The sequence below is a fragment of the Chrysemys picta genome, chromosome 1 (genome assembly GCF_011386835.1).
Source record: "Chrysemys picta bellii isolate R12L10 chromosome 1, ASM1138683v2, whole genome shotgun sequence".
Classification (NCBI taxonomy): Eukaryota; Metazoa; Chordata; order Testudines; family Emydidae; genus Chrysemys; species Chrysemys picta.
The window spans coordinates 118,575,509-118,586,246 of record NC_088791.1 but is presented as its reverse complement, the minus strand read 5'-3'; the positions used below and the strand labels follow the sequence as shown (position 1 = coordinate 118,586,246).

General features: G+C 37.7%; 1 protein-coding gene across 5 annotated transcripts in view; it reads right to left on the bottom strand.

Moving 5' to 3' along the window:
* Positions 1–664: 664 nt before the first annotated feature.
* The window catches only part of PDE3A (phosphodiesterase 3A), a 381,070-nt gene continuing 370,996 nt past the window's right edge, over positions 665–10,738 (bottom strand). For all 5 annotated transcript variants that reach the window (XM_005296584.4, XM_005296582.5, XM_008165488.4 and 2 more), the window contains one exon: positions 665–10,667. In XM_005296584.4, coding sequence (XP_005296641.3) covers positions 10,417–10,667 — 251 coding nt within the window. In that variant the 3' untranslated portion in view covers positions 665–10,416. The remainder of the gene's footprint in view (positions 10,668–10,738) is intronic.

The window sequence follows — 10,738 nt, the reverse complement described above, 5'->3', positions numbered from 1 at the left end:
GGGTTCAGAGAAGAGCTACAAGAATGATTCAAAGTCTGGAGACTAAACTGAGTATCCATGTGATCTTATTGCTGTAACCCTTGTCTTTCCTTTCCCCATTCCCTCCCAACTGTTTGTCACTTCCCTACTCCTTGTCAAAGATTTATAATGTGAACTCTTTGAGGGTAGGGACTTTCTCCCTCCAGTGAAAAGCACCTAGAGCTTTGTTGAAATAAATGAAAATAACAAAAATTAGAGGTCAATGTTGACATCCACTATAAAAATAAAACCCAACACCTGCACTAAGCCCCCTATTCAGCAAGGTGCTGAAGTACATGCTTAACTTTAAAAGCATGTGAATAATCCTATGGAAGAAGTCAATGCTAACAGGTATATATTGATAAGAAAGGGGTTAGGAAGAACTCTTTCCCCAATGCATAATATTGTCAGTTAGACACATATGAGGTGTTACACCTTCATCTGAAACATAAGACATTGGCTACTCTTTGAGATGAGAGGCATCACTCAGGACCTGATTCAAAGCCCATTGGAATTTTTCCTTTGATTTCAATGGGTTTGGATCAGAGCCTAGAGGGAGCATTGGTCTCTTGCATGTTGACAGTTCTTACAGAGAAAGGTGGGTAGCTGAATTCAACTCTGTTAAAGGAAAAAGAACCGCAGCACGTATGATACCACAGAATTATATTTATGTTGTACATTTGTCTTCACATTGCAACATCCACATTGTTCATTTTGTGACAAGTATTTCTAATAATTTTGAATACATATTTACTGTATTATACATTTTACCAAGAGGCACTTCCAGTAATTCTGGCAAAAAGGAGCTTCATTATAGTGTCTAACTTACAAAACAGTAAAAATAAATAATGTTTATCTAAAAGATTTTTTTCTGTACAGAATCTATTTTGTACAAAACATTTATCTGCCATTAACTAAATCACTTAACAAATACTTGTGAAGGGAATATATTAAGTATTGCTACATGTCTTGAGTGCAAGATACTAGTGAAAGGAAAAGAATTATTCTGTCTGTGAAAGATCATCACCTAAAAATACAAGGCCTTGTTCTTGAAGTGTTTAAAAAGGAGAAGTTTGGTTACAACAATATTGACAATATATAAATATAAATTAATGCATGTAGTACTTGGTGAAAAGAACACTGTGTTAAAAGTTGGCATGTACAAATCCTGCACAAAATGGCACTTTTCTGCATTGCCACTTTGGTTGGCAGTTCTTTTTAAAAATATTGCTTCATAGGAATCTCCAAGATAACACACACACGCTTATCAAATATTACCTTATAAAAATAGGTTACCCCTTCAAGTGAAAATACTACGGATGGATTAATTTAAAAATCTCAGTTGTGATTCACTGGAAAACTTGCAGCCAGAATTGATTACGGATTAGATTATACATCAAAAATGAATGATTCTTCAAGATGCTGAGGTCTGCACCTCACAAGGTAAGATCCAAAGTTATTAACCATCCCCCCAAAGGAAGAAACTTTTACTCTTTTTGTAGTCAAATACCTCCACTGACTTAAAGGTGAGATTTGGGTGTACTAGGGTTTTAGAATTTGGCCCCAAACCTAGTGAGGATCAAGCTAGTTCAATTACATCATCCTCCCCAGAATTGTCATTCAGAAAATATTTTGACCTTGATGAGCTGATTTCACAATTACATTCACCAAGATTCAACTAATTACAAAGAACATTTTCTATTGAATGGGGTGGTTTGAGAGGGCATGTTTGGATGTGTGTGTATTATACACAGGTATACAAGCACTGGATTTCATTTATAGTCCAGGTGATGAAACCATATTGGAAAATGATCTCTCTAAGTCATTTTGAATGATACTAGTTTCCAGTATTTTTGGTAATGCAAAATTTTAAAATTATATTTGTTTGAACATTAGTATTAGATTTTTTTTCTATCAAAAATAAACTGCCATCCATCAGTGAAAATGTTATCAGTTAAGCAAAGCTACAGTATGAATTACAATTTAAAAATATGACTGTGAACTTAAGATTCTTTTTCCCCATGCAAACATTTTATATTGATTAAAAAAAAAACAGGCTGAGTGTTTAAAGTAATGACCAAATATATATTAACAAAAATCAAAATATAAAAGTACCACTGACATTATATAACATTTACAAATGCTGTCTTTGATCTTTTAAGATACTAATCTGTAGTACTGTATTAATGTTAATAAATACTTAAAATTGAACCTTTGCTGTAATATAGATTTTAATTATGCTTCAGGATCAGGCAGAAATCTTGAAAGGAGGAGGAGGGAAAGCATTAATAGACGGATGGGACTTTCTACCTAAAACTTTATGTACATGCATGGCAAACCATTAACCATTTTCTCATTGTTTTTCACATTACAGACATGGATTTGTTTATACATGTTAGACAAATCTATTAGGGTCGGGGGAAAAACTCAACTATTTTCAATATATATTTAAAAGCAAACTGTAACTGTTAATTCACATTAAGTAATAGTTTGTGAGTGTTCATTGTCGTAAAGGAAGACATTGTTGAAGAATGGAACATTTAAGTCCATTTACTTCAGAGCAATACTAAGAACAAACCAAGTTAAGGTTGGCATAGAGTTGGACTGTTCTATCCTGAGATATTTCTCCAACTACTCTGTAGACATCCTACCTCTTCCAAATCCCTCAAATCATTTCTTTTGTCCACAGCCCCAGTCTCTGGCCCCATACCACCTACAGCTACCAGGTGCAACGACAGCTTCCTTTCAAAGTTGAAACAGGTGGAGGTTAATGCATATGGCTTACTGTGGCCACACAATAAGGACTTTTTGCTTATTTGATCTCAGCTGGATTTACTTTTTGAACCAAGAAACGAAAGAGGCAACTACATTTACAAATGCACCTTAGCTTTGACTATTACAGAGTGCTTCATGTTTATTTTATATCTGGATGTAGTTTTAAAACAAAACTGCTATTGGTTCTCCCAGTTTGTTTTTTAAACATACTTCATATGCAGCAAAATTTTCACCATTACGTAGATGTGGGTCTTGACGCCGACATACTGTACATCATAAGAACCATTTCAGGTTGCTCACGAAGCTTGGCAGCAACCAGTTCAACATCTACAGCCCACTGTGCAATTTTCACATCATAAACATCCTGCTATGTGAAACATACATTGGGAAGTGTGAAAACGTAAATTACCCAGATCAGCCATCTGAAAACATTGATTAAAATGGGCACCACTGATTTTTTTCCTCCTCTCATAGTGAGTAAAGGCTTATTTGACAACAGATTTACATACTTAGTTCCTGTGTCTCTAAGTTACTTCGTAAAAAGTGGACAAGGAGACCACGGACAAGGCTGGTTGATTGCAACTATAATGGTCACCATTAAGAACTGGCCAATTTTAGATACTAGAGATAAGTAAGCTTGGAAGGATTTGATTTTTATCAGTAAACGTCGGCAAACATCGATTTCACCTGTAGACACACAAACTGGTGAGAAAATATTTCTATTGATAATAAAAATTTACAGATAGGAAAGATAAGAAAAATGCTGCTTGAGAACTTACTACAGTTTAATTTAAGGATATTTACTTTGTGTATTTTGACATATGATGTTAACAATTTGTGTTTGAACAGTTATAATACTTTAACATTTTGAATCTCCATGTCACTGTCATTAAATAATTATTGTTTGATTTCCCCCATAACTTAAACTGTGAAAATTTAAATGGATAAAAATCTAAAAATATGCTTAAAAATAAACATTAATACTATAAATAAACAAACATCAATTTTTGCCAAGCTTAAGTATAAGAAATATCACAAATACAGTGGTAACCATCTCTATTTATCTAAGGTAAATTGGCACATTTTTAAGGCTGACCACAGTATAATGTCTACAATTATTTCAATTTATTTTCTTGAGGATGGCTGGATACTGTCCATAAAACACCAAAAAAATCATATTTCCTCCCCCCTCTCCTCCCTTCTCCCCCCCCCCCCGCCCCCCGGTCTCCTTCAGATTGCCTGGTTGACAAATGCCGCCAGCAAATCTGTAAAGAATGATGACTCAGACATCAAAAGGCTCCTACATTTGTGGGTTCATTTAAAAAAAATTAAAGAGGGATTCCTCCTTCTCAGTTTGAGGAGGGAGGGGGGAAATCATCTCTAGTGCATTTATTGATGTTTGACTGACTGTCAAACAGTATTACTGTTAACATCCTTGAAACTCAATGCTTGATTCTCTCCAAAGGATTACTCCCTGTTTTGAATGAAAAGTAAAAACCAGCTGCACTGTATAAAGTCTATTTGGAACTTGACTAGGTTTCCTTTCTTTCCTAGGGGTTGCCAATTTAACAGTCTCCACCTATGTTTAAAATCCCATCAACGTTAGGACTAATTACATCAATACCATGCTGCCAGCTGGGGGACACCCAATTTTTCAGGCAAATATCCCAATCCAAGGCTGGAAAGACTGAATGACTCTTGGTGCTCAGCCCCTAGTTGCACAGTATAGACTGTTCTCTGCTGCAACAAAAAGGCACACGCTTGGCTGTAGATAAAACCATTTACGTGCCTTGAGCCAATTTATTTTTCCATCAATGTGTCATAAAAATGCTCAAGTGATTCCTGCCTCACATCACTCACGCTTAAACAGAAACCTTCATGCTCAGTTACATGACGTCTGTGCTTCTCAACCACACCAATATGCACAGGCCAAAACAATATTAGTAATATCCAGCCGCCAAATTTATTCCAAAATATTGTCAAATGCCTCTTCTTCACCAGAGGGAAGGAAGCACAGTAGTTGCCAACTGTTATTTTTTTGTTTTATCCCAGTGTAATCCAAACTTTACTGCATAGTTTCTATTTCATTGTTAATATCTCGGATGAATCAAAGCACAGTTGCACCTCAGCTTGCGTGTCTTACTTTGTTACAAGAATGTAAAGTGTGGTATGTGTTGGCAAACTGCCCTGTACTTTAATCTGGGTACTGACTCACTTGCAGCCCGATTCTGCCAACCACATTCATGTTGACTAGCATCTTACTTCTCAAGCAGTCCTGGGGAAATCAGTGGGACTATGGACTTGATTCTTTGCCCTTTGAAGTCAATAGCAAATCTCTCATTGACATCAGTGGTGCAGGTTAAGGCCCAACTCAGAGTAAGGCAGTGCAAGCAATTACTATTTATACCTATTAATGGCTTGATTCATATTTTTGGGGCAAATTGAAAAGTCTTCACTCAATTTTTTATAAGCGTAAATTTTTTTAGAAATTGACTAACGTGGCATATGTGCCAAAGTCCCATTTTCAGAAGTCGCAACACTTAAGGGGCCTGAATCTCATTGAAAGTCAATGGGACATAACCGCCTAAGTCACTTTTGAAAACGGGCTTTGGGGTCAGGTTTTCAAAGGTATTTAGGAACCCCAAAGATGCAAACAAACATCTTATGGGATTTTCAAAAGAGTCTAAATGAGGTAGATGCCTATTTTCCATTGAAATCAATGAGAGTTTGGCACCTAACTTGCTTATGTGCTTTTGAAAAATTTCATTAGATGCCTAAATACCTTTGAAATTCTGTCTATTAAGCTTCTAAGCCACTTGAACACTTCTGAAAATTTTTACCTTAAGCCCTTAGTTGGGCAACATTCCCGATGAACCACCTAAACGATGCAATCTCAGGATTTAGCCCATTGATGACAATGAGAATTTCTTCTGAGTAAGGACGATAGGATTTATTCTTTATATTTTAACATATGCATTCATAAAAAACAGCCTCATTGGGAACAAGCTATTCTCAGAAGGTGAAATTCGTCCTAAGAGGCAAGCACAATGCCTATACTCCACTTAAGTGCTCAAAATAGGGCTTTGGGGGTGCACTGGCACTTCTATAGTTTTCTGCAAAGAGTGAATCTCACCCACAGAGAAGAGAGATTTGAACTCCTTTTTCAGAGCACATTGGAATCCCTGATCGCCACTGGATTTCCGCCCAGGTATCTAATGCATGGCATGCAACATTGCATCACTTGGAAAATCTAACACTGTTTTTGCATCAAGGGGAGCAGTGGATTTTCCAAGACATGTGGCAATAGGTGTTTTGCATATTGGATCAAAACCTTTAGTGTGCTATCAAGTTCCCATTAGGAGTAGAGCAACTAAGCCTAGATTATGACCATCTGGGTACAACCAGAATGGTTATTTCTAGAGATGGGCAGGCTTCGATTCAAAGTTGGGATGATTTCAGTGTAGGTACCATTCAAGAGAAAGATAAATAGTTCTGGGTTTTTATCTAATCTCTATCTTCTGTGTGTTGGGGGAGGAATACAAAATACATGTCTGCTGACAAACAAGCCAAATTCTAAAACCAGTAAGGATGAACCAGCAGCAACTGGCTGGGTAGCATAACAAGAAGATGGAGAAACGAAATACTTGCCATGTAGATTGATACAAGGCCATTCAGTGTACTTCTCTTCACAATGGTGGCTGCACACACTGCTAAATCAGTTAGTGATTACAATGAAGACAAAATTAACAAGGGAATGAGGGTTCTGATTCAATATTGGAAGTCATAACCTATTCTCACTCTCCTTTTAAAAAGAATGTAGAACTTGAGACATGTGCCTGCCTCCCCCAAAGTATGGAATTCCATAAGAATGTAATTTCTAATGATTATTTCTACTGAGAAACATTCTTGAAAAGGTCTTTGGTTTCCTCAGTATTAAACAAATAATTTATATACTGTACATACCAGAATCTCATATCAACACTTTAAACATTCATTGATACTCTACCTGAAAACTGAACACTGATGATGAAATGCAATTTACTTTTTTTTGTTTCAAAATTATTGCACAGGCTGTGGTTTATCTGGATTTCAGAACACCAAAGGGCTGTAGAAAGTAGGAAACCAAAATGGCCTGGCCTTTGAAAGCGCTGCTGAAACTTCTGGTTGAAAGTTTTGGTTCTTCCTGCTCTTTTGGGCCAAGACAAGTACATAAATCTCTGGATAATCAATTATTTGCTTTGTTATCTACTAGAAAAGAATGCAAAACTGTATGCACACACTCAATACAAACCTACTTTTTCCTGGTAAAACATGCCTGGGAAGTTCCCTGATAATTTCTTGGTGGAAACACATTTTCAAAGACAACGGGTAAGATTTATAAATGGGTCACTGCCTACTGAAGTCAGGTTTTGCCAGTAGCAGTGTGGAGTGCAAGAATATCACCTGGTTTGTTACTAGATGCAGCTGGTTTTTTACTAATACCAATGAATTCTGCACATCACCACAGATAGCATATTATCAAGTTAACCAGTCCCAGCTGTTTTTGCTTTCACGACTATTGCCTCCTGCTCTACAGTTTGGATAATGTTCACCATTCCTGTTCAGCCTGCCAGCAATTCCTTCATTTAAAAAGACCTGAGTTTGTCTAACTGCACCCACAAATAGGTTTGTGTAGTAACGTAGTAATTTGTAACAGCCTACCTGGCACTACAGGAAGTAAGCTCAATGAATTGGAAACAGACTTTAATATTGCTGAGTAGCAACCAGAATGATGACAACTAAGGATGTATCTTAAAATTCTCCTCTAGGTACATTTTAAAGAGCACTTTTTCACAGGCCCAGTCCTGCACTCTTGCTTGGGTGAGTAGCCCATACTTATACCCGGAATTCAACAGGACTATGTGCAGGAGTAAAAGGTTTGCAGGATTCAGCCTTGTATTTGGAATGCCTCCCCTCTTTATTACACCATCTGTGCTCTTATTAGCACCTTTGAACCCTGGCTTTGTTTTCACCAAGGTTTTCTTTTTTTTTTTAAACCATTGGTATTTAAAAAAAAATAAATTCCAACTCTGATCATTGTGCACTTAAAACCATAGATTTTCATCATCAGTTGGGATGTGAAATTCTACAGTGTCTGAGAGTTTAATTTTTTATAAAATAATATTAAAGAACGTGTTAAATGCAGTGAGAAAGCTCTTCAACCTGGTATATAATTGGTGCCAAAACATTAAATGATAGACAGAGGTGACTGAATGGATGTTGAAACAGTGCAAGCTTGAATTGTTGGAGACCTGCTGGTGCTTTGGAGAAAACTTTGACAGGCATTCCATTTTGTTTTGGAAAAATTATGCTTAGTTATCTGATTTCCCTTACTTAAAAAAAAATGAAATCAGGATCTTTGATTTTTTTTAGCATTAATCAACTCTTTCTATTGATGTTCCCACCTGAAGTCATGCTTTATAATCATGCTGTCACTAACAGTGGAGGGTGTCTTCCTACTATTTGAAGGGGAAAGGAAAGATAAAGAGAAGATGAACCCACAAGAAACAAAGAGACCCGAACTGCAGGCTGAATTGGAGAAAAATACAGAAGTGATAACACATATGCAGACTGGTTTAGAAACAGAATGTTCTCTGTTATTTCCCAAGAAGTACTAATGACTCAATAAAATACTGTGAAAGGTGGTAAATACAAGGCAGTGAGCAATGGACAGATCAGAGACTTAAGTTAAAACAGGATGGGCTGTTACTGCAACCTTTACTTATGTGAGTATTTCTTATTCATCCAAGCTGCCCCACTCAAGCTTTGTTGATGAATAAGGTCTGCAGGCTCAGATTTTAGAATGGCATACCTCATTGGTCCACCTTTTTGGGAGATCATGAACTCAGATTTTTTGGGGGGGACCAAAAGATTTCTGGCAAATCCTTAATTAGCAAGATAATGGCTGAGGCTACCAGTCCAAAACAATAAACATTAATATGTCAGTGTCTTGCTCCTGTAGACCAGTGGCTTCCCATAACTACTCAACTACTCAAGACCTTATTTGATGGGCTTGAAAATGGCTACACTGTATAAAAATGGTGTTTTTAAAAAAATTACCTTTACAAAAACATTTCCCTTCCCCCCCCTTTTTCTTAAAGATTTCATTATCTACAGGAACCCATAAAAATTTCTCCATATTTACATCTAGATAACTAATCATTGACAAATATAATATCGTGAAATAAAATATTGAACGTGAATATCAACCTTTTAAATAGACGTTTGGCTCACAGCTTAAACGACAGAGAAACAAACCAAAAATTATCTGCTCTACTATAGCCCCGATCTTTTTTTTTTTTCTCCAAAACGCAAACATAAAGTAGTATGGATGGAGTATGCTGTATCTAAGCAGAATGCCAGCTGCAAACTGCTCCCATTCAGCGCCCTGTGCTGAAAAACAGCACTCTCTGAAGCTGTTGTGAGTGGCTGCTGAGGCACACAAGCATCTAGCAAATATGGACAAGCAGCTGCTCCCTCACCGCACCCTTCTGTTGGAGCATCACAAAGACATTGCCTTTTGAGCCCAAGGAACTGGATGGCTTCACATCTCCCCTCCTGCTGCACTTTAAAGATGACAATTTAGCTTCATTTTACAATGTGTTTGGCCACTGACACAAGGAAATGTAAGGCTGGGGGAGGGAGGAAGCGACAGTGTGTGATTAATTCCCAAGCATGCATGGTTTCTCTCTCTCTCACACAGTGCTCCCTGAAACCACTAACTCATTCAAAGGCACAGTTTCTTTAACGAGGAGTAACAAAGTGTGCCCTATAATAACCCGCACTTTGGGTACGATGGATTCCATGCACATTCCTTTCACTGGCAGTGTGGAAAGTGCCAACGTGGCAGGTGGTTAGGAGTTCAGTCACAGGGTGCTGCCAAATGGTGCCAGGTCAGTAGTGAGAGTCCCACGGCTTCTGCTGAAAGACAGTGGTGCAACCAGGCTGCAAAACGAGGCTTCATTGGCCACTTTCCACACCAACCCAAATTTCCTAGACTTGGGGCCTTGTGTTTGTTCACAAGCCATGTGTCTAAACCTAGTCTGATAAAAACTCAAACTACATTACATTATAGTACATCCAGCCAAATACACACACATGGGCGCCCTCTTCTCCCCCACATATATGTTAGCAGGATGTATTAACATTCTGAGAAAGCTTTGGAACTTTTATCCCTCAGCTTTAAGAGTAAAATCTACTTAACTGGTACCTTACAGTTAACTGCAAATGTGCTTTAGGAGCAGCATTTCCTTGGACAACTTCCTTCTGTAATATCACAGTGACCATAATATATCATTACATGTATTTTGTTGAAGTGCTCAGCCAATGATCGGCTATGTATACAATTCCACCCTCCCCTTGCCCCTTTAAGAAAGTCTGTAAAAGCCGGTGTCGCAGTGCGAAAGCTTCTTGAGCGTAGGAGTTTAAACAATGTACCTCACTATACAAAGGAAAGAGAAACAAATCAAATTGCTGTAGGCGCATTATCCAATATTTCTACAGTGTTGTGTCTAAATGTTGTGCTGGCTTGAAAAGGAGTCTGTGCACAAGTCAATCTGTCTTAAAATACTGTTGAAAATATTGTCATTGGTTCAGTTCTATCGCTGTGTCCTCCTCCTCCTCCTCCCCTTTGGGTTTCCCTTTCTCCTCCTCCTCTTCCCTGATGGCCTGAATTTGTTCCGAGGATTGGTGCAGCGTGGATTGCTCTAAACCTTGCTTTTCTGTCCCAGCTATCCTTTCCTCATCTTCAATTACTTTCTTCCACATTTTATGGTTCTGAAGCAGGTGCTGAGTGATCTGGCAGTAGATTTTCCTCTGCTTGAACTTTTTCTTTCCTGTAAAATATTAGACAAAATTACTGTATTGTTTTCTTGGGAGGGAAGAGAGAGCAAGAGTCATGATATAT